Below are 25,664 nucleotides of genomic sequence, written 5' to 3'. Positions count from 1 at the left end.
TACGAAAGACCTAAACCTAGGAAATTTCGAAATAAACTAACACATTTGAATAATCTGGTTACAAAATTACAATACGGAGGTGAAAAATACAAACAAAATTTGTTACAGAATTTAGAAAAACAGAATAAAAATTTTTACTTATCTCTTGGAACCATTGGACAAAATTATTTTCCTTTTCAAAGAATACATTAGGTTTGTAGGTATCGATACACACGTTTATTATGAAAAGATATTACCTGTATTTTTTCATTATCTGGATGTTGAATTTGTCTACGATTTTAAGCCTGAAATCTTTGATGATTTTATAGTACATTTGGAGAAATTAAACGAAGAACCTCGCATCAAACAATGAAGATTGTTGGCAATTCCCTCGACTTCTCGAGTGATTGTTAGCAAATTTCATTTTTTCCGTCTTTAAATTTTTTTCTATTTTAAAATGGAGTTCTTGAAAGAGTTAAATGATATTGGAGAATGTAAGTTTAAAGAGTATAAGAAGTTAAATGAATTGGAAGAAAGGAAGAAACATAGAATCTTGAATTTGGAGAAAATGAAAGATAAATTCGGGGTTTACAATAATTGCCGAGTTGGAAGATTGTAAAGTACACTTGCCGAACAGATTTTTGACTGTTTTGGATGAGAAAAAGATTAAAAGAATTAAACAAAAATGAAAAACTACACTTGATTGTTACTGGAAAGAAGACTATTAAAGATAAAGAAATTATAACAATTAACTTTGTAGAATAAAGTCTTAACTCTAAAACTTGCAGTCCCTCCCCACGTCATAGTACTGTTTTGATAACTATAGTTGGTGTCTTTCTTCATAGGAATCACATGGAATATTATCTACAGTAATACCTTTTGTTTCACACAAAATGTGGCTATATTCTATAAGAAAAATTCTATAATGCTCTTTAATGAATTGTGTTGATAAATCTTGATACTCACAAAAATTCCTAAGAAATTCATCAATTAAGTCTTGATTATCTTGAAAGAACGTATAATATGGGAAAAATGTCATAAAAAAACGATGAAAACTCTCTGTTTGTTTATTTTTTTACTTTCATTTTCCAATATCTTTCGTAATTATATTAAATATGTAATCCCTTACTTTTTTAGTTTTTTGCCGATAGTAAAACACTCCATTAGACGTTTTTTCTGCAAAAGACTTTACAAGTTCTTTTGAATTCTGTATCATTTAAGGAAAGTATCGAAGACGGTATCAACTGTTGTTGAAAATAAACCGGCAATTCACTGAATTCATCTTTGTTGCCACTGTTTTAATGCTAGAAATTGTAGAGACTTTGGTGAATTTCATGTTGTTTATTTAGTAGAAAAGTTTTTTATTAAAGTACAGTATGTTTTTTAGTAAAAATGTTTTAAATTGATTAAATTTTATTAAGATTTCGAAGATTTTTCCTTTATTCGTAGCAGATTTGACAACATTTTACAAAGCACAGCTTAAGAAAGTAGAAGCAAACAGCTGTAGATTTGGTTAATTTTTCATTGCACAGAGTAGATAGTAATGTACCGATCGCTTTTGGAGACGAAACGACTGTAGATTCGGTTAATTTTTCATTGAGATTTGCTGTGTTATTTCTCAGCTTTCCTTTATGGTACATTGAACAGTTATTTTACATTGCTTTTCGGTCGGCTCCGAAAGTGCGCCAGGAACCCCATATTATTATCTACTTATATATATATATATATATATATATATGTGTGTGTGTGTGTGTGTGTGTGTGTGTGTGTATAAGCAAGAGAGGGAGAGAGAGAAATGATTTTATTCTTAGTTGCAGCAAAAACAATTGGAATGCTATTATTATTTATTGATTAATTTATATTTTAAATGTATATTTTTCTTATATACTTGTATTTATAAAATTGTAATTTAGCATATTTATGAAATGATAATAGAATATAAAATTGAATGTAAATGTAAACTTAACGTCGATTTCTTATTTCGGAAATTGTTTATGAACTTTGATGTACAGAATATTTATGAAATTGAAAACAAAAAATGCATGTGAATAATATAAAATTAACGTCGATTTCTTCATTTAAAATGATTTTAAGCTTTGATAGGTATGCATGAAACTATTACTCTTAATCAAAACAAAAAAATAACTATACTGTGTGTAGCTTATCCTGCTTACAACTAAACATTTTACAATGACCTGAAATTACGTACTAAATATGAAAGGTTTTTCCTAAAAGGCTCTCACTTTCACTGTTTCGGTGGCGTATTTTCCCGTGACTGGGGCTGTCGGTCTTGTAGATGGTCCAGTTTCTCGGAGGCTGGTGTAATATCCCGATGGCCCGCGAGGTATGTGTTTTTTCGGAATAAACACCTTGCCATCCTTGCACCATGCGTTAGGTCAGTGTACCAGCTCTTACCTCGGCTTTCCGCGCTGAAGCAGGGCCCTGTTGTGCTGAGTCAGATGTTCAAGCACGAGTCAGATGGTCCCGGATTGAACGAGGCGTGCAGGTCCGTCGTCAGAATATTCTCTTCTTTTACGCCGCATCCAACCATTCAGCTCTCACGGATCTCAGGGTGAACCGGACTACGATGGATGGGTGGAAACGTTGATCTCGGGGCACTGGAAAGCGGTGGGCAGTAGATAGATATGTCCCGCTTGTCATATGGTACTCCCAATGGCTCTCGCGACTGGCTTCAGGACCGAGTAAACGTTTTCTCTTCTTGTCTGCGAGTCGCCACGAACCTCAATGTTGTCCATCCCTCGAGATCAGCGACGCTCCACTCAGCATTCTGCAGCCTGATGTACATGGCAGGATTCTCACAGCACAAAATTTTCATAACGGAAATTTTGTAAAAGAATATAGCAATATTAATACAATAGTTTATATCAATATTATAGAACGAGTAGAGTCGCGACAGTACAGGTCGGAACGGGCAGGCAGGCAAAACACGCACAATACGCTATCCGCTCGGAGCGCTTATCTCTGTGACCTTCCAGCTTGGTTGACTAATAACGACTGAAAAACACTTTCTTGGCACGTTGTTAGTCCAAAATAAAAAATAAAAATTTTAACACCAAAAATAGTACTTATGACAACAGAAATTTCTATTTTTAATATGGAGGCTAATCGGTTAAACAGTTTTATTGATTTAAAAGCCAATGAACTAATTAATTACAACATGATGCACACTAAATAATACTGTTTTTACGCAAATAATGTCCTATTATTAGCAAGGGACCAAATGTAGCCCCCATGCAAAAGAGTGTTTTCATAAATTGCCTTTTCTCAACAAAGGTAGGCCATTGCGAAATGTATAACAATTACATATTACTTGGTAATACTTATAACAATATGAAGACAGATAAAATTAATAATTTCGCTTAGATCCGTTCACTGCAAATATACGTTACAACCTTAAATACGTAATTTTTGGTGGAATGGAACAGGTACATAATGCACTTTTAGTACTTATTCGTACCTTCGACCACAAGAGTCACAGGTACCGACAAATGTATCCAAATACACTCCAGATAGGTACGAAATGGGCAGCTCCTAATTGATTTATTTAAGCTAAAGGGAAAGTGGAAGGACCTTACATTCACAAACGAACAAAAATCATATTACATACAATGGCTAGATCCAATGTGTTTTCTTCTCTTCCACTTTTAATTAACTATAACAGATCATTTCTTTGAAAGTTCTCATTTTCACTTCATGTAGCTGCTTTCCTAAAGTGCACCGCTTCAGTAAGAGTTCCTGCATTCAGAGAGAGAAGTCTTTACAATCTCTTTGCAGACTAAAAATATTACTGAGTCAGTCTACTAAGGGATAAACTTCAACGACGTGGAGCCAAATTCCATAGTTCGACATGTACCTTCATAAAGCGTATTCTTGTCTATGTCTATGTTTCATGCAGATTTAATAGCTTACATGTGATAAATATTTTGACCCATGATATTTGATTAATTGTTTGTTGAGATATTTGGTTTCATAGCAGTGTTTAAGAAATAAAATTTCCAATGAGGTAGACAGGGTAGTACCTGTTTGTGATAAATTATAATTTTATCAATAATGTATTCACTTTAACTCTAAAACTTCTTTACTATATAATATAAATAGTGTATTAATATTGCACATATTAAAATCCAATATACCTAGTTTGTTTTAAAATGTATTTATGTTACTATTTCTTCTTTCTGTCATGATTACACATAACACAAATGTAAAAATATTTTCTCACGCCCAGCCAAATACTATATAATGATATGCGCCATCATCGAACTCAGTGATGCTAATTCATAAAATAGGGTCCAGTGGACGATTCCAAGTCTAAATCACAAGATATTATCTAGATATTAATTTAACGGACAAAAAGAAGTGAAATAGTTCCATTCCCACGACTGATAGCCTTCTCTAACGCTTAGCCAATAACTAGGTGTGGTTATATGTATCGAGTAATAAACTTTCTGAATTTTTAGAAACATCACAATTGTATGGCAAGGATATTTATCTTCCCTATATTATCATTATTGTCTAGTTAGATTGATTCTACGCCTTTAAATCAGTTATAAACAACTTATTAGTTTGGAATATATTTTTGGAAATAAATGCTAGATCTTGCGCTTTAATAGGGTTGTAAATTGTGATTTGTTTTATTTGTCAATTTCTCAACTATATTTCAAAATTTTATTGCAAAATAATTTGTAATTCTTATGTTTAGTAAGTTTAATATTCGGTTCATTTGAATTATCTTTATTAACAGATTAAATTAAACATTGCTTATTTATTAGAAAAACCATGCAATACTTTAGAATTAAATTTCAGTTTCATTACATAATAAAAGAAATTTAATAATTATTTTCAGGAACAGTTCTTACAAAAAGACCTGTAGAAAAATCAATAAGAGGGACAATTTCAAAAGGGATTGAAAAAGTAAGTTCAAAAATTAAAATTAGTCGTATTAGTGGGAATAAATAGCTATAGTCACACTGTTTATTGTTATGCATGTATATAAGTACTTTTTGTGATTAAATTTTTATAGAAAAATTCTTTTCCCACACCTCTTCCGGATAACCCATAAAACGCTGCAAATTTGAATTTTTTCTTAAATGTTGGCAATTTTCTGCGGTCTGCATATTTTAACACCCTGGAGCGGATAAATCCCAGGACGTAGCTTGAATCAGATTTAAAATTGCCAGTGCTAAGATAAGTGGCCTATTTAAAAATGTGAACTTTTACACAATCTCACTTCTTTTACCCACGTGTGATAAATATACCTCTTCCTGTGTCTATATATCTAATCTGGGAGTAAATTTTTATCTGCCTGTCTGTATTTCGCGAATATATCGAGGACGAACTTTTTTGCAGACTTAGAATTTTGATCGACATGTAGTTACTACGTAAATAAGATATAGTTCAATATGGATTAAAGTCGTGGCTTTTGGCTAAGCGTTATTAAACTTCTCAAGAACTATCTGAACTATGAACATGAATTTTGGTATTTGACTTAAGTACTTCATATAGTTCCAAGGTAATAGTTTAATGACTGTAGACATCTTTCCCGAGAATAGCTGACAGTAGGCAAATCGGTCCTAGTAGATAAGGATTACATTAAATTGTATGTGTGTGTCCCTTAAAAGGTTTAGAGAAAGCTATATGTCACTAGTAGATAGTTTACAGAATGAATTTTATTTATGTTCCTCGTTAATGTCTAAACTCATTTGAATCATAACTCATACTTAGGACAAAAGAGTAAATTTTATTTATTCCTCGTAAAATGCTTGTGCGTAATATAATTGTAACTAGTGATATCGACAGAGTAGTTTTTTACTTATTGACGGCCTATCAGTTGTTTATTGTTAAATCAACAGAGTCACCATTGTCATATTTTCGCCTTGAAAACAAAAAAAGGAAGTTTGAAGAATCACCGGATTAAGTCAAGCAACGAAATCTTTATCCAAGCTGATTAAGGGCTTATGTAAGTTATTTTGTTACATACCACGAAATTGAGCTGTAAATTGGATGAAGCTTTAAACTAAATATGGTTTTAAATACTTGGCACGTACCTTGATGGATTAAGGGGACCTGTTAGTGATTATTTTTAACTGTTTTCGTTATTGTTATTCTCTTATTACTTCTAAGTTGCATTGATAACCAAATAAGAGACATTGGATGCTTATAATCAGTTAAATGTTAATTTTTCTGTCGTTGAATACATGGTGTGGAATTTGTTTTGAACATGACAACTTTGTATAGTACAGCACCGTAAGTTAGGTGTAGATAAAATTCTTACTCCATCAAGTAAATTGTGTATGCATTTTTTAATCCAGCTGAAGGAGTGTCAAAGGAATAGAAACTATTCCTCTTAAACCGGAAGCAGAACAAAAAGCAATGATTAAATGGATTCTGATCTAAATTCTAAGTAAAATAATGAAAATTAAATTTTTTATTCTAAGTTACATCTAAAACTTTCCTTCAAATTACGCTAAAGAAGATTCAAAAACATCTTATAAATTGAAAATCCTTTTTTAAAAAGTTTTTTTATTTTTATAAATAATGTTATAAATTCACAAAAATGAGAACAAATTTCTGATTCTTTGATAACATGGAAATGAAAACTCGTGAATTTTCTTGACATTTGTGATTTTAAAGCTGCTAATATATAAAAAACGGAATGAACGCTAACATGTCACAACCAGCAATTCTCTTTACTAAAAATATGGGTCAAAAAACCAAGACTTCCAAACGTAAAACGTATGATATATGATTGTTTTTAAAAATTTTTTATAAGCTTATTTAAATAAATTTTGAAATATTCACTAAACATATTTTTCTAGAACCCTTCTGTTTGTCAGAGTCCATTTGTAAATTTATTTTGAATTGAAATGACTTTAGTCTATAGGAAAGGAAAATGTAATCTACGTAGCATAGAAAATATTGTCAATATCAATATCCTTACTGTATTCCCTTGAACTTTCAGGACAATAAAAAAATCGTAAAAGTTTATCCTTTCAAAAACTAGGTATTTTGTGTCAAATATATACGACAATGTATCGAATCATAAAGCTTCTAGAACAAAATTGCGTATATTTATTAACAATAATTAACTATATTTATTTTAACCATGTTAAAATGGATGTTGGCTTCTGTATCGAAGCTGTTACCTTTTTAATTAAAACAAATCTAATCAGTTTGATTACTTTTTTAAAAATAAATATGATTTTGCACTAAAAGTAATAAGCAATATTATTCATAACGTATACGATATCATAGGATGGTCTTCAGTAAACACAAAAAAGTTATCTTTTTGAGAACAAATCTTAAATACAGTGATAATTATGATTATATTTTAATTTCGTAGAAAAATGTAGATAGGCTACTGTAAACTCATAACAATAATTTTATTTACAGTTTTCTTCATGCAATTTGAAATTCGTAATACATCCAAATTTGAAATGTGTCAATTTTTTTACAGTCCTTGGAGAATTGGGTTCATGAAAGTACAATACAAGCCATGGCTACAAATAGAATGGATCTCGAAGCTACTAGGAAAGCAAACTTAAATATACACACCAGCTTTATTTGGAAGTAGCGGACTATTTTGAAAAAGTATGAAGTATGTCAGTTTCTTATTATTATCACTATAGCAGTCGCAACAAAATAATTCAAGGTGGATTTGCCATATTGCATCTGACCACTAGCTTTTTTCGATATAAAGTCATATATATAGTAGAAATTATTTAGTTAAAAAAAAGTTAATAACATAAAATTAGCAGATATTTGTTTACCGCTTCACACTTATGTAATTTTGTTTGTTGAAAATAATTATGAAATGGATCAGTAACTGGGATTTTTTGCGTGGGAGTAGCGTGGGAATTCAGATACATTAACCATCATCAGAAAATCTTCGTGCAGTCTGCTTTAGCAAAATAATAACTATAAATTAATTACATAATGAATCATCAAATAAAACAGGACTTAGTAAAGTAGGCTGAAGTAATAATTTATGTTTTAAGTAAGTAAAGCTAATACTTATAAAAATAGCTAATAGGAAATAAAACTATAATTAAATAAAGGATCTACATTTTATGTAGTATTATTTTGGAATTTATTTATATTCGATAGCATTCACCTCGCCTTCAAATCATACTCATTTGAATTCAATCTTCTATTCAATTTGTCACTCATTCCTTTAATCCTTTAGGATTAAAGATTTCAGTAACATTCTTGGGGGGGGGGGGGGGTGGGGGGGGGGGGGGGTGGGGGGGGGGGGGGGTGGGGGGGGGGGGGGGTGGGGGGGGGGGGGGGTGGGGGGGGGGGGGGGTGGAATTTTTATCAGCTAAAATTACTATGTTTATATGACATTTTCGTCTTTTTAGGTCTACAATAACCTGTTAAAATATTTTATTTTGTATATATCAATTTTTATATCATCTGTAGTTCCCAGTAGAAATGTCTGTATATGCAAAATAGTGACGGTATTCTATTGCTTATAAGCAGCTTATAGTGGTCAAGCAGCTTACGCTCATGTAGAGTGTAATGTACATGAACGTTGAAAATGTCGTATTTGCACTCTTGTTAATTGTAACTACTTCGTTCATTGAAGAGATTATCAATACATTTGTAGAATGCCTTTTAAGAAATATTGGCCTTAGGATAAGATAAATGTATAAAGACACGCTGTGAGGTGTTTCGGTGTATTCGCTTTTTATATCGTCTCTCCTGATAGTTACAGTCGTGATGGGTTCTATTCCAGGGTTGTGGTATCGCCTTATATTTCTATCTTACCCGCGACCTCACCGTACGCTGGTAGAGATCGATATAATACGCAAGGTTAAACGTAAGTGAACAGAACATCTCAGACTCGTTCAGACCGAATTCAGTTATTCGCACTCTTCAATAGAACGATATCATCACAGTTTTCTGTTCTATATTTCGAGATTTTACGTAAATAAATGTTGATTAGAGCTGTCAATGCCCCGTTCTAAAATATTACGTTTAGAAATAAATTCTATTGTAACGACGACTATTCAGAAATGTGGGTGAGAAAACAGATTTTTAATATCAGTGGTCCGCGAGATCTTTATTCCACAGCCGTTGACTCGAACCGGTCTCTGTATCGTCCTCTAGTTTCTTCAGTGTCTTATGTTGTACTGTGCTAAGCTGAGGTTATGTTATGGGTTTACAAATATCAAAATAAAATATGAAATATATCAAACCAAACAAATTCCTTCTCTATACTAACAAGACTTACGTTATCGTATAAGTTTAACCTGAACGCAAAATGACTAAGGGGAGTCTTGAGTCATATTCCTCCCCTGCAAAGCAGCTGAATTCCTTCAAGCAAATATATTTAGGTTATTTAATACAAGTATCCTAGTTCAACTATAATACAGGTATTTCGTGTGTTCTATTTTCCTCTTTAGACCCTTGGTATCAAATCTATTGCTATTAACAAGCATTAAATTTGGTTATAGCCTTTAACCTAATATTCACTTTAAAACCTACTCTTCGAAGTAGGAAGAAAGCTTATGCGGTTTACAGGGTACTAAACAAATATTCAGAAACTAGGCTATAGATTCAGAGGTTTCTTAAGCCAATGAATAATATATTTTTAAACAACGCTGTTACCTAGATAGCCTAATTAAGTTCCTAGCCTATACTGGCGTTGATCAATAACTTTAAAGTTAGGCTATTAGGCCTACACGACTTACAGTATGCAAAATATATTATCGTGAGCTATAGAAAGTTCTATATAGGCTATATCCAGTAAATGGACCATGCACATACACCTAACCCATCTTATGCACCAAACTATAAATTTTTAAGAATAGGATAACAAACCCATGCAGCTTACAGGATGCAAAATATGAATTTGCAAACTAGGAAAGGTAGTAGAACCTATAGTGAATAAATACACTACTGTCACTAACCGCAATAACCTATAAGCTACTGTTAACTTATCCTACGCACCGAGTTATTGATTTTATTAATAGGATCACAAAGCCTATGCGGCTTATAGGATGCAAAATATGCGTTTGCAAACTAGGAAAGGAAGTGAAGGGTAGTGTAACCTATGGTGAATAGATACGCTACTGTCACTAACCGCAATAACCTATAAGCTGCTGTTAACCTGTCCTACGCACCGAATTATTACTTTTACGAATAGGATAACAATCCTATGAGGCTTATAGGATGCAAAATATGCGTTTGCAAACTAGGAAAGGTAGTGAAGGGTAGTAGAACCTATAGTGAATAGATACACTACTGTCACTAACCTCAATAACCTATAAGCTGCTACTAACCTATCCTACGCACCGAATTATTACTTTTAGGAATAGGATGACAAGCATATGCAGCTTATATGATGAAAAATATGCGTTTGCAAACTAGGAAAGGTAGTGAAAGGTAGTCGAACCTATAGTGAATAAATACACTACTGTCACTAACCTCAATAACCTATAAGCTGCTACTAACCTATCCTACGCAACGAATTATTACTTTTAGGAATAGGATCACAAGCCTATGCGACTTATAGGATGCAAAATATACGTTTGAAAACCAGGAAAGGTAGTAAAGAGTAGTGTAACCTATGGTGAATAGATACGCTACTGTCACTAACCGCAATAACCTATAAGATGCTGCTAACCTATCCTACGCACCGAATTATTAATTTTAGGAATAGGATGACAAGCCTATGCGGCTTATATGGTGCAAAATATGCGTTTGCAAACTAGGGAAAGGTAGTGATGGGTAGTAGAACCTGTATTTAATAGATACACAACTATCACTAAACACAATTTACCATAAGCTTTTCTTGACCTATCATACGAAGATTCCGTAGAAATCAAGGTTAACAAATTAGTACTAATTTTTATATTTAACCTTCAACATTCGATATTCGAACTCTTTTCAAATTTCCTTAATGATTACAATTCGGAGTGACTCACCAAATAGATGATGTATGCAGACTGCGTATTCTCTCGTACAGGGCTTCTCTCCTCCACTCGATCTAACACTACGACGTCCGCAAGCAAAACTCCTCTCCTCGAATGGACTTCACACAACGACGTCAGCAAGCAAACTCTCCTCCTCGAATCTACTTCACACAACCACGTCAGCAGGCAAACTCCCTGTCCCTTGTCGGGTCGGCTGTATAAGTAGACCGTCAGCCGGTCATGCGCAGAAACGCGTTTTCGTCAGTCGTCGACAGACGCCGCAGCGGCCACATCGGAGCTCCGGCTAACTGCACTGCCCCTAGTAGAGAGGTTCCCTCATCTCAAATCAACTCCTACTAATAGAATGACGACAACGACTATCGGGGAAAATAAATCGACTCATCTACTTGTCAAAATAAACGTTTTCTCATTTAAGAACAAAAAACTGGGTATAAAATTGAACACTTACATCGCATTACCAAAGATATTGTATGATTTATATAACGTATTCAAAATATAGTAATTTATCATTAGTTTTAATACATCTAGTGGCTGTTTATTAATCTAGCAGACCTTACAGTTATAAATGTTGAAATACAAATAGAAAAGCGTTTACCTTGCAGTGATTTGATTTCAAAATAGATTATCGCCTTTCAAATCGTATGCGGAGTTCCGTGTTAGATGCCAGTACAACATTGATACAAGGTTCTATATCACACAAACGTACTTTTTTATGCAGTTTGTAACTTCTTAACAAATGGACCATAACTGTCTTCATGAAGAACATAGCGTACACCTTTCCTGTAATACACATTTAAAATCAAATATAAAATACTACACAATCTCATATATATATATATATATATATATATATATATATATATATATATATATATATATATATATGAGCATATAAAAGGGAGGACGAATACGGATGCCTTCCTTCTGAGGTATCTAGCGAAAAACGATCAGGGAGAAAACTTTCAGGATCAGGAAACTGGTGTTCATCTCGGCCCAAGGCGTAGAAAGGAATCATCACACGACTATTGGCTGGCAGCGTGAATGTAGCTACATTGTAATAAATATCGTTTTAGTAATCAACAAATAATACAACAGAAAAAGAAAGTAGTAGACGATAAAACATTTATTGAGAATAGGTCATGACAAAGGTTTTTTAACATACAATACATTGTAGTAATTAAGAACTTTCCTAACAACTACAGAGCATATGTATATATATATATATTGTAGAGATACATGACTAACCGTATTCCGATGGCTTGTAAACTTTAAAGGAAAACTTCTGCATATAGACTCTTTTGCACAGTAAATTGTTATCGGAAATTAAATACATGCAGAGAAAACGGCTTAAAATAAGCTTTACAAGATTAAAATGGAATTAATATTAGTTGTACTCTTTTCCAATATGAATAGAGTAAAGTCCTACACAGTTCATTGTCTACATAATTTTGACTCGAAATGTTTAATAAATTTATATTTCTTTCAACCAATGTGTATAATGAACAAAGTCTTGTAAAATATAAATCATTCTTATACTTTTTGCATTTTGACATGTAGACAGGAGTACGATCAATGTACGTTACTAGTTTCATACAGTAATACGTGTCAAAAAACAGAGATTAAATCTCAATAAAAAAACATCTATCAGTTTACTGATATATGGCCTATTCTAGATTAACATTTTTAAATATATTACTCAACCTACATAGTTTCGTGTTCTTAGTAGCTTTCCTCAAAATAGCTGGAACACTTGGATTTAGCCTCAGACATTCATTGAGGGATTTTTCCAAATATGTCAGAGACCTCAGGTCAGAGATATTGACAGTACTAGGGTCCTCAACTTCCTGCAGGATCTCTCTGTAGATGTTTTCCTATACAGAAAATGAGCTTTCTATACTGTAGAAAAATAAAAGGGACTAACCAAATAACATAGCTGGTGGCAAACGTATGTAACTCTAAATTTAATATAAAGGTGTGATTACCAAAAGTAGTACGAAAAAGTTGCCAAAGGAACCGGTTTTTAATTAAAATTAATAGTTGTGTAGTATATTATTAAATACCTGCACATCTGGGTGATTTGCAAGAAGGATTGAAAAAAATGAAAGAGCCGAGGTAACTGTTTCCGTTCCCTGGAAGCAAAAATATTTTCATAGTATCAACACATCAGAATTTACATATCTGTTTTAGTAATGCAATGAGGAAATTTACAATAATTTATTGTCTGTCGTTACTGTAATAGGAGCCATATATATTCGAAAGTTAATGTTTTGATATTTTATACTCATTTACACTATATCTAGAGGACAGTAAGTAGACATACCTTTGTATGTATATAACTTAAATATTAAACGAATATATAGATAAATATAATGCAAAACTATAAAAACAATAAATTTTTTTGTCTCTCCTTTCATAGCTCAATTTCCAAACCTATCTCTAGAGGGGACAAGCCACTCTATTTTCCCACCTAGGACTGGAGGCAAGATTATGATTCTGTAGATCTGCATCAATTTCTTATAAACACTCAGACAATTCCCATGAACCTCATTGCCCTATGCGTGCCTTTTTTTATCCTAGTAGACCTAATTGTTTTGTGTCGTTCAATTACTTTAGCATAGTATAACATATTGCATGTCTCAATTTATATTATTTTAAAAATCCATACCGCTCAAGACCTGCCAAAATGAATAATAATTGATCGCATACCATAGGGTAATAGTTATATAATAAATTACAACCACACAAGTGCTCAGTACAGGCGCATTGCACACATCATGAACATGCATCAATTATTTATATATATGCACCACGGAAGACGCGACACCGATAGTCAACCTAGTCTCCTTGTTTATGAACAACATAAGTCCTAATATAAAGAATAGGACTTTTTAGAGAATTCTAATTCTGTAAAAAAATAGAATTTATATTATATTATAGCAGCTATAGATATCCAGATTACTTACTGCACCGAGCATTGTATACCGTTCATCCCTCCAGTCATACTCATCTCCAGCGACAGATGGGTTATCCTTGAAGACGTCCAAAAGGGTTTTTGTAATGAGAATCTATCGAAACAAAGATAAACATTGGATTTTTTCAAAATATTAAAGAAACTCTTCCTTATTAAAAAATTGGCTTTAGAGATATAACTTAAATTCAGATATGACATTACGAAAAATAACTTACGAGTTACAATTTAATTATAGACCACTAACAACAATATTATTATTGAGGCGTAGTTTTATAGCAAAATGAATATGCCTTAACAGATGTGTAATTGTTTTCACGTAAAAGAGGTAATTTCGAAAGGCCATTAAATACAAGTTCCTGTCCAGCACTATAAAATCAGATTTGATCTGGACACAACAAATTAAACAGAAAAATTGATTGTTACAAAGTTCCAATAACAGATGAGATTGGTGTGAGCTAAGTCCACTCCATCTTAATTTGGAAATAGATTAAAAGCCATTCAATCTTTTCTAAATTTGATTACTCTTAATTATTTTTACCCCATTGTTTGCTTAATTTAATTAAAAACTAAAATTCTCACCAAAAATTATAGTTCGTAAAGAAAATATTGTCTTACTTGACTCAAATGTACAGTAGTGTAAATTGAAATTGTTATCGATACCATAAAAATACGAGTAGCTTCATAATTACACTAAAACGTACGTAATTACAATTTCTAACACTACATGACATACCTAAATGACGATGAAAGTGAAGATTAAGATCAAAAATTTTAACTATGGAAATTTAATGTTTGAAATTCTAGTGTTTTTCTTAATTATGAACAGAATATGTACTCTTTTGTGGATGCAGGAATATTAGTGTGTGAGTTTCATGCAACTAAAACTATTTGTTAAGTGTTTACCATTAAATCCATATTTTTGTCTTTTGTTGTATTCTTCACCACAGAGTTCTTCCTTGGAAAGCTGTGAAAATTCGTTTGGAAATAAATATTGAGGACAAGACAATTTCTCAATGTTGACGAAATCTTAATCCTAAATATTAAATGAGTGAGTGACAAAATGAATAGAAGATTGAATAAACATTAGTATGAGTTGAAGGTGAGGAGAATGCATCGAATTTAAATAAATTCCCAAAATGTTACAACATGAAATGTACAAGTTTTTTTAATTATAGTTTTATTTCCTAAACTATTTTTATAACTTTAACTGATATATCAATATTAGTCATAATATTACTAGTTTTCATTTAACTTACTTAAAACATAAATTATTACTTCAGCCTACTTTACCAAGTCCTGTTTTATTCGATGATTCATTATGTAATTAATTTATAGTTATTACTTTACTAAAGCAGACTGCACGAAAATTTTCTAATGGTGGTTGTTGTATCTGAATTACCCCGCTACACCCCGCTCAAGAAATCCAAGTTGTAACTGTATATACAGTTACTGATCCATTTCATAATTAGTCTCAATAAACAAAATACATAAGTGTTAAGTGGTAAACAAATATACACACATTTTATTTCATTCATCCTTTGCTAAAAAAAAAACTAAATAAATCCTACTATTTATGACTTTGTAGCGGGAACAGCTGGTGGTCAGATGTGATATGGCAACTCCACCTTGAATGTTACCGTACTATTTTGGTGCAGACTGCTATAGTGATAATAATAAGAACTGACATACTTCATAATTTATCAAAATAGTTCACTATTTCCAAATAAAGCTGGTGTGAATATTTAAGTTTGCTTCTTAGTAGCTTCGAGATCCATTCTATTTGTAGCCATGGCTTGTATGTACTTTCATGAACCAATTCTCCAAGACTGTAAAAAAATTGACACTTTTAAAATTTGCATGTATATTATTTTCAAATTACATAAAGAAAAATGTAAATACAATAATTGTTATGAGTTTACAATAGCCTATCCCCATTTTTCTTCGAAATTAAAAGAAAATCATAATTATCACTGTATATAGGAGATGTTCTTAATAAGAGAACTCTTTTGTGTTTACTGAAGAGCTTCCTATGATATCCTATACGTATGAATAATATTGTTATTACTTTTTGTTCAAGATCATATTCATTTTTAAAAGTATTCAAAGTGATAGGTGTGTTTTAATTATAAAGGTAAGAGCTTGGATACAGAAGCCAACGTCCACTTAACACGGTAAAATAATATGGTAAATTATTTTTAATAAGTATATGCAATTTTGATCTAGGAGCTCAATAATAAATAATGCAATTCGTTGTCGTAAATATTTGACACAAAATACCTAGTTTTTGAAAGGATAAACTTTAACGATTTGTGTATTGTCCTGACAGATCAACGAATACATAAAAGGATATTGATATTGACAATATTTCTATGCTACTTAGTTCAATTTTCCATTCTATAGTCTATAGAGACTAAAGGCTTTTAAACTCAAAATGAATTACAAATGGACTCTGACAAACAGAAGGTTTTAGAAAAAGACGTTAGTTAATATTTCCAAATTGATTTAAATAAAAATGCAACATTTTAAAACAATCATATATCAAACGTTTTACGTTTGTAAGTCTCGGTTTTTGACCTACATATTTAGGAAAGGATGGCTGGTTGTGACATGTTAGCGTTCATTTCGTTTTTTACGTTAGCAACTTTAAAATCACTATGTCAAGAAATCCAACCAGTTTTAATTTTCATGTGAGCAAAGAATCCGAGATTTGTTCTGTAAGACATATGTATTATTAGTAAAATAAAATTCATAGAATAGATGTACAGATAGTTGCTGGAAAGGAAGTCTCGTATTGCAATTCGAGACAAACATCCTCCGGATGTAAGTGGATACGCACATCCGCCCAGACGCCGATGGTGAACAAACAGGAAATGCTTGCTTAAGCAGCGGAAATGCTTATTTGTAAAAACCGTGCGACGATGTAAGGGGCAGCCATGCTGATATGAAAAATTGGTACTCACCAATTATGATGGAGAGATTTGGCAGAGGCGTGGTCAATGAGCTGGCGGGAGAAGAACATCAAAACTGAAGAACAAGGAGGAGAGAGGGAAGTGGAGGCCGGGAATTCGAAAAGTGAAGTTCGGGAGTGTTTGTGTTCGTGTGCGGAAAAATATCTCTAGGCGTAATAAGTGTGATGTGAAATAAAATGTAAGTAATTTTAAGAACTTAGTATATTTTAGGGTTCATTAATCATTTTCAATTCCATATCTATTTAAATGTTCACAATTATGAAAATATAAATTCATGTAAATGTTTAGCTATTTTAAAGAAAGTTTCTCATGTTAGTCCATGAACTCATTATTATTGCAACACTACAAAATTACTAGTAAATGTTATAATGAATTAAATTCAAAATAAATTGTAATGAATAATTTAATATTAAAAATGTCTTCAAAGCATTAAGACATTAAGTTTTGTGCTTAATATGTCGATTGACGCAATCAATTAATCAATTTAATGAAATGTTGTCACAAATAAATGTGTTGGTTCATTTGAGGGTATTTGTACTGCCAATCTAACCTATTATTAAATCCTCTCACAGCAACCCTTGCTCAAAATATGTCACAACCTTAATCTTAAACCAAACCAAGCCTACAAAACCTTACAGTTCATTTTGGTGGATTTATACTTTTTATTAATATTTTTAAAACAACAAAAACTTAAACAAAGTATTTTCAATTTATAAGACGTTTTTGAATCTTCCGTAGCGTAAGTTTTAGATCCAACTTAGAATAAAAAGAATATTTATATCAGAATCCACTTATACCATTGCTTGTGTTCTGCTTCAAGTTTAAGAGGAAGAGTTTCTTTTTTTTCACACTCTTTAAGCTGGAATAAACATGCCAGACACAGTTTACTTGATGGAGTAAGAATTGTAACTATACCTAACGTACGGTGCAGTACTTTATAAAGTTGTCATGTTCAAACAAATTCCACACCATGTATTCAAAGACAGAAAATTAATATTTAACCTGATCATGAGCATGCAATGTCTTTTATTTGGTATTAATGCACTTAGACGTAATAAGAGAATAAATATAAAGAAAAAAATTTAAAATAATCACTAACAGGTCCCCTTAATCCATCAAGGTACATGCCAGGTATTTATAACCATATTTAGTTAAAAGCTTCCTCCAATTTACAGCTCAATTTCGTGGTATATAACAAAACAACTTGCATAAGCCCTTATGCTCAGCTTGGATAATGCTTTTGCTGCTTGACTTAATCCGGTGATGCTTCCATTTTTTTGATTTCAAGGGGAAAATATGACAATAGTGACTCTGTTGATTTAACAATAAACAACTGATAGGCCATCATAAGTAAAAACTACTCTGTCGCTATCGAATAGTTATGGTTACCTGTATTACGCACAGCGTCTTCCGAGAAATAAATAAAATTTACTCTTTCCCTAAGTACTAGTTACGATTCGCTTGAGTTAAGACATTAACGAATAACATAAATAAAATTCTTTCTGTAACTATCTACTGGTGAAAAATCGCTTCTTCTGAACCTTTCACAGGACACGCACATAAAATATACTCTATCCTTATCTACTACGAAGTATTTGCCTACGGTCAGTTATTCTCGAGAAAGATGTCTACTGTTATTAAAAAATACCTTGGAACTATCTGAAAAACAAATAAAATACCAAATTTCATGTTCATCGTTCAAATAGTTCTTGAGAATTTCAATAACGCTTAGGCAAAAGCCACGACTTTAATCCATATTGAACTATATCTTATTTACGTAGTAACTACATGTCGAGCAATATTCCAAGTCTGCAAAAAGTTCGTCCTCGATATATCTTGCGAAATACAGACAGGCAGACAAACATTTACTCCCATATTAGACATATATATATACACGGGAAGAGGTATAAATATTACATTTTTACGTGGTTATACTCGATCAGAAATCTAAGCTAATGCGACCCAATTGTAGTTGTGCAAAATTAACTTAAAATACCAAAACGGGATAAAACTTTGCCTTTAAGAGCATTATATTGGGCTTACACACTGGAACTTATTAGTAGATAAAGTAATTTTTATATCCATTTTAGAAATAGTTCAGAACTTCAACCATGCGTAAGGCCACTGACAGGTCGAAAACGAATTCCACAAGTAAATATAAATAGATGCATTAATATATATATATATATACATATATATATATATACATATATATATATATATATAAAATTGTATAAATGGCAATAGCCTTATTTAATTACAATAAACATTGAATCACAAAAAGTACTTGCTCCGCTGGGAGTCGAACCCGGATCTCTCACTTGCCGGGTGAATGTGCTACCATTACACCACAGAGCGCTTACTTTTTCCGATTCAATTATTTTTTATTTGGCCGTATCTGTCACATATGTGTTTAAATAAGCAAACTAACATATGATCAAACTAACATATGATCGGAAGACCAAATACCTGGGACCCGGGTTTGAGTCCCAGTGGAGCAAATACTTTTTGTTATTCAATGTTTATTGGAATTAAATAAAATTAGGCTTTTGTCACATATGCAAATTTAATAAACGGAAATAAAAGTCATTTGACAGGTATTTGGTCTTTTGATCATATGTTAGTTTGGTTATTTAAACACATTATGTGAAAGAAAGGGCCAAATACTAAATAATTCAATCGTAAGAAGTAAGGCCTCTGTGGTGTAATGGTAGCACATTCGCCCGGCAAGTGAGAGATCTGGGTTCCGAGTCCCGGTGGAGCAAATACTTTTTGTGATTCAATGTTTATTGAAATTTAGTTATATATATATATATATATATATATATATATATATACATAATAATTAACAGTGGACTAGACCTATTTATTCCGACTAATACTAATAGTTTACTTACTTTTTCAATCCCTTATAAATTTTCACTTTCATTGATTTTTCTACTGGTTTTTTTGTAAGAACAGTTCCTGCAAATAAATATTTAATGTAATTTATTATGTAATGGAACTGAAATGTAATTATAAAGTATTCCATGGTTTTATAATAAATAAGTCCAGATAAATCAAATGAAAAAGTATTAAACTTACTAAACATAAGGATTACAAATTTATTTGCAATAAAATATCAAAATATAGCTTAGAAATGTGGAAATAAAACGCATCATAATTTAAAACCTTATTAAAACGTAAGACCTCGTATTTTTTGTTTGTTAGCAGTGGCCAAAATATATCTATATCGCCATCGGAACTGGAGATAAAATAAAATTAGTAGAGTACTTGCCAAAGACAGTAGCACCATCCTAGTGTAACCTGCAATGAGCAATATAGTATCTATTTTAATTGTGTAATCAATGTTAGAAAATTTATTTATTTTACGCTTAAGATAATAAATTATCTTCAAATGAACTTTTGCGTGTTAGTAGAAGGGAGAATTATTTCAAACTACTACTTACTAGCACTCACCAGTGGCTCTGCAGGCAATTTATTGCCTCATAAATAATTATAAGAATTCATCTCAACTCATCGATTTCTTAGCAAAAAGAAATTCCTCAATTATGATTAAATAAATATCCTTTTAGTTGATTAAAATAGTATCTGTAGAGGGTATTTTTGAACAAAGTTTTCGGAAATATTTATTCCTATATCTATTCACATTAAAATCAAAACATCATTACAAACTTTTGAATTCTACATGAGAATAAAGTTGCAATTATTTTTGTTTTAAAAGAGAAATGGTGAGTCTGAGAGTATGAGAGAGGAGAGGGAGTTTGGATGATTGAGATAATAGGCCAAACCTCTTGCTCCTATCCCCACCACCTGAAAAAATAGACTAATTAACCAATCTTCTTCTTACTGCACATACATTAGTGTACTCAATCTGGCAGTTACGCACCCAAACTCTAATTTTTTCCTGTTCTTACCTCAAACGTATTTTTTTATTATGTTTTCTTTTACCTTGTTGCAATACTTTATATAAATCGTAATAAATTATCGAATTGTGTCCTTAATAGTGATTTTACAGATGGAAAAATCTTCATCATGCATCATGACTATCGATTGCACGAAAGTTACTTATACGTTGACAACATTAACTTGTTTACGTTATTAATCTTGAATTACTTATATAAGTAATAGGACTATGCGGAATAAAACGAATACAAGCACTATTCTTGTTACTCCCCATAGTTCCAAAAGCATCGTTTCGCTATTTTATGATGTTTTTAAACATGCCCGAATAGAGTTTTCGCTCTTTTTATATGCACTTTCAAAGTACAGCTTTGAAATACCAAAAACTGCGACTCCTTTTCTCACTAATAATGTTCCTTACAAACTATTATTAAATTACCTTCCTTTTTCCTACATTTCATCCTTCTACATTCTTTTAGATTAGTTCTTTATCATAAAATTATTTTAGAAATTGTTTCATTCATATTTTTATATTTAGTTACATTCTAATCGTAACCTGAAACTCAGATTTCCTCATCCTTGATTTCCAAGCTCACGTCAAATCCATGAGACTATGATGCCATTATCACAGATTATCAATCACTAGTTTTATTGCTCACATCTAAGCTTCCTTCAATGCGGAATTCTGCATTTGCTTCTCTACCCCTTCCGCATCATCTTCCTTTATTGCAACTAGTTTTCTAACTCTGTTCGTGTTTGTTACCTATAATATAAAACAGCTGGTTTCACATTCGTCTTGAAATTCCACCCCAACCGTAAAGTCAAACAAAAATCTCAAAACTAGGACTATTGGTTTATTTAGTCATGTCACCTATCTTCCGTTAAATCCTTCCTGTAAGTTGTGGGAACAACCACTTGTTCAGCATTCAGATAAAATTCCTAAACTAAAAAGCCACTAAAAAAGGGTCCAAGAAATATTTACTTGGCAATACATCCTAAATAATAGTGAAGTGATATAATACAAATTGTTAAAAAATTATCAGTAAAATATTAATAAAATGCTGAATACTGTACCTAATACGTAATAAACTCACAGGTTGCGTAATTTTCAATGGATTTATTGGTAAATATATGTAGGTATACGATGTAAGGTATACGTAATAAATTGTGCAGTAAATCTCCGGTCAAAAGCTATATACTGTATTTTATATGCCCTTTACAATGAACAGGAGTTGGTTGTGCCTACGATAGTGTAATTAGTACTTTTTAAACTTTACAAGATATTGATACAAATCAAACAAAAGTAATTTTGACTGAAGAAGGCCTTTTACACAAACTACATAAACCCAACAGAAATGTCTTATAACAGTATAAACTACAAAGGCCTAAGTATAATTTCTTACCAATATAAAATTTGCAGACCAACGTACGTTTACATATTGTTGGTCGCGTCATCAGCTTAATATAAAATTTCGCTAAAAAATAACAAAAACAAATCCATCGTTCATTATATTATGAGTGCATTACCTAAAAAGCTAAAGCTTTCCCTTTGGATTCCACTATTCCAGCCTAAAAGAGTTTGATTGTTTCTGAAATAATCTCTCATAAAGAGTTCGAATAATTCATGGTCAATACATCACTGTAAGGTGTATACTAACTAGATTTCATTACAAATACTATTTCACTCTCCGACCTTAAATTAAAAAGCGGATCAAAAGTAATTTTGCAAAGATATTTTTTCCTAAATTAATGTTTAGAATGACATTGAAAAAGGATATGCCCACGATGTTTTATATGTTTTAAATAGAAAATACGTCCAAAGCCGCAAGTAACTGCTACGCATTGATAATATTTTATATTTTACTTTTGATTTCTACGTAAATTTAGGACAAGAAATTAATTCCATTAATTCTTTAAAGAAAACATTACATTGAAATACTCTCACCTTATTCTCCGTAGCATTCTCTGTAATTTAATATGCGTCTACTACCGACTTGTTGTCTCGTATTGTATACTTATCAGCCACTATTGTAATAAAAGATATATAACTGTTTGCATGTTTACACTACGATAACTGCTCTCATACATTGGGTGGAAAATGTGTTAGTTCAGCCAAAGACTTCTCTATAAAAATAAAATAATATAATTTTTAAATATTGCATGATAGTAATCACGCAATAAACTTTGATGTTGCTTCGTCAGGGCAAATATATTAAATAAGAGCTATGCAATTATAAGGCATAGCTGAAATGGCTAAAAAGTATGTTATTTCGGAGGACCATATAACACTCTACCACCAGTAGTTTGAGTCCGAGTCCACACCAGGGAGAGTATCCAAAGGGGTTGAAGATTATGTAGCAGCAGTTGAGAGTACAATTGACGAGCGAATAATGGACATTGTCAGTTTACACACAACAGCCACGGTAGTCGCGCGAGGAAGTCTTCAGAAGCCATGTTGCTTATAGCAATTGCACAATCACTGTTTAAAGGGGTTGAAAAGGGGGTTTTAGATGTAATAATGTTTAAAAATTATAAAGAAAGGTTTAAATATACTGATATTAAGAGAGTAAAATCATAAAAACCGCCTAATGCGGTGGGTTGTGAAATTACTTACAGCAGATACATTGAGCAGGACATCTGAACAAGGACTGAGCGGTGGCGTCGGTACGCCTGGTTATTTTAGGTATTGAGCCTATAGGGAGTAAGCATTGCCTGATCCTCTTTCTCTCTCTCACTCTGTCTTCATACAATCGAACGCTACTACGAGTTCAAATCAATGTCTAACGCTACAAAAACTATGTAAATTAGTTAAATTGTAATTAAGAAAAACAGTGCTTAACTAAAATATACTAAAATTAATAATGAAATATTCTCCGAATGTGGAAGGTTTATAAATTGTATCAATAATAAAAATACCGATGTCCAAAAGTTTTGTACTGTAAGAGTGAATTTGTCCCGTAAAATTAAATGCCGTCCAAACTGAAATAACCCTCACGGTTAAAGTTTGTTTTCATCTACCAACATTGCAAAACTTCATTCTGTATTTTTGCGTACCAAGTGGAAGTTTTCATTGTTTTTTTACCAGTACCCTGTGAAGTAAAATAGGCCAAACTATAAAAAATATTAGAGATGTAGCCTCGAAAAGTGTTTTATAATAAATAACATAATATGAATAAACTTTTAACACTTTTAAACTTTTTATTTTTCTTACGCGATGTACATTTCGGTATCATTGATTCCGAAATGTACATCGTGTAAGAAAAATAAAAAATTTTAAAAGTGTTAAAAGTTTATTCATATTATGTTATATAAAAATATATTTTAACATTGTATTGACTACGTTCATAGATATTACTTTAACCAGCCGCTTGACCCTGACTACATTCTTAGCGTTCATAAGAGTAAAGTTACGCTTAAAGTGTACGCCATTATTTTACAGAGGTTTTAAAATAAACTTGTTAAGCAAGATGAAAGTTAAGCGATGAAATTCCGGGAAAACTTTTGATAGCCGCTATTAAAGAAGTTGAAATTGCTACAAATTTTGGTTTCGGTTGTGGTAGAGACATTATATAAAAATCACCCCCAACTTAACAGGTGTGGTGTTCAAAAGTATATAACTCTGCCTCTCAAGTTAACAAGCGTACTGTTCAAAAGTATCCAGGTGCACACTCTGAAGACCATAGACGTGACTTTCTACATTAGCCTATACATTTGCGCACTCTGAAGTTAATATGCGTGCTAATAATAAGAACGTACATGTGCACCTAAACGTTAATAGAGGTTCAGTTTCAAAATATGACCTAATAACCAAAAACAAACATTTTCAGGAAAAAATAACTCTGACTAAGGAAATCTAAATCTTGGCTTTTTTACGACTTTAAAATAGTTTATAAAAGTGTTGAGTATACTTTAGACTATTAAAACAGCAATAAATCAGAAATATTAAAAACTAAACCAAGATTGTGTTGCATAGTGGTGTAAGTAGTCAAATTGGGTTCGAGTTAGAGATAGAATCCTTTATTTGATTGTTGCAATTTTTATTATTACTGCTATCCTTGTACTAAACCGACTTTCCTACTTGTTCAGTTTGATAAAAGTCTAGAACAGATCATCAGCCAATGAGCTTATATTGCATTTTTAAAAGTTTAGTGGCCGCCATTATGAAAATAATAAACAAATTTAATGTTTTTTTCAATAAAAGATCTTCTTATTGTAAACATTTATGCCTAATTTTGTATGATTTAATTTATTATATTTTAAGATAAGTATGGTGTTTTTGTTTTGATTATGGTTGTGAAATATTAAAATGTATTAAGAGCAAGGGCTGTGTGAGTGGATTTAAATATTAGGTTCGATTGACAATACAATATACTCAAATGAACCAACACATATTTTATTTATAGTATCATCTCATTAAATTGAATTAAATTTTAAATAACAATGGATATCATCAAGTCATATTGAACACAAAACTTTAATACCAATCATGAATTATGTTTAATATTGAAGTATTTATTACAATTTGTTTAATTGCTTAGTGCATTTTGTAGTGTTTCAATAATTATGTATTCATGAGTTAAACGTGAGAAAAGTTTCTTTTAAAATATCTAAACATTTACATAAAATTAGAAACATTAAAAAAAACATAAAACATTTAACAAATTTAGAACATTTACATAAAGTATATGGAATAGGAAAATGTAAATTTTAATATTAAACTATTAGTTTTATATCCAAACATAATAATCTTTTCCTTTTGTCACTTTAGGTACAGGTACCTTGGAATTTTAAGTGAGACATATTAAAATGATTAATGAATCCTGATATATAATATTACGTTTTTAAAATTAAATAAAAAATTTCTTAACTTACATTTTGTTTGCA

The 25,664-nt window shown here is 31.6% G+C and overlaps 1 protein-coding gene across 3 annotated transcripts; it reads right to left on the bottom strand.

Moving 5' to 3' along the window:
- Positions 1 to 11,391: 11,391 nt before the first annotated feature.
- Positions 11,392 to 15,950, bottom strand: LOC124366553 (cytochrome P450 4c21-like). Of its 3 annotated transcripts, XM_046823144.1 has the most exons (6): positions 15,598 to 15,950; positions 14,812 to 14,872; positions 13,901 to 14,002; positions 12,998 to 13,066; positions 12,643 to 12,808; positions 11,392 to 11,717 (listed from the first exon to the last, which is right to left on the bottom strand). In XM_046823144.1, coding segments are annotated over exons 1-6 (405 nt in total). In that variant the 5' UTR covers positions 15,603 to 15,950; the 3' UTR covers positions 11,392 to 11,715. The 3 variants fall into 3 exon arrangements, with proteins under 3 accessions (XP_046679100.1, XP_046679102.1, XP_046679099.1); XM_046823146.1 differs by lacking the exon at positions 12,643 to 12,808; XM_046823143.1 differs by lacking the exon at positions 11,392 to 11,717 and having other exon boundaries at positions 11,984 to 12,808.
- Between the last annotated feature and the right edge of the window lie 9,714 nt (positions 15,951 to 25,664).

The sequence above is a fragment of the Homalodisca vitripennis genome, chromosome 7, assembly GCF_021130785.1.
Source record: "Homalodisca vitripennis isolate AUS2020 chromosome 7, UT_GWSS_2.1, whole genome shotgun sequence".
In the NCBI taxonomy this organism is placed as follows: Eukaryota; Metazoa; Arthropoda; class Insecta; order Hemiptera; family Cicadellidae; genus Homalodisca; species Homalodisca vitripennis.
The sequence above is the reverse complement of the archived record's forward strand: the minus strand, read 5'-3'. Positions and strand labels throughout refer to the sequence as shown.

What these genes read in the sequence shown, in the direction of transcription:
- LOC124366553 (XM_046823143.1), bottom strand. An exon ending in ACAAAAATATGGATTTAATG is followed by an intron (nt 14,003 to 14,811) that starts GTAAACACTTAA and finishes TTGTTTCGATAG; the next exon opens with ATTCTCATTACAAAAACCCT. An exon ending in CAAATCACCCAGATGTGCAG is followed by an intron (nt 12,809 to 12,997) that starts GTATTTAATAAT and finishes TTTTCTGTATAG; the next exon opens with GAAAACATCTACAGAGAGAT.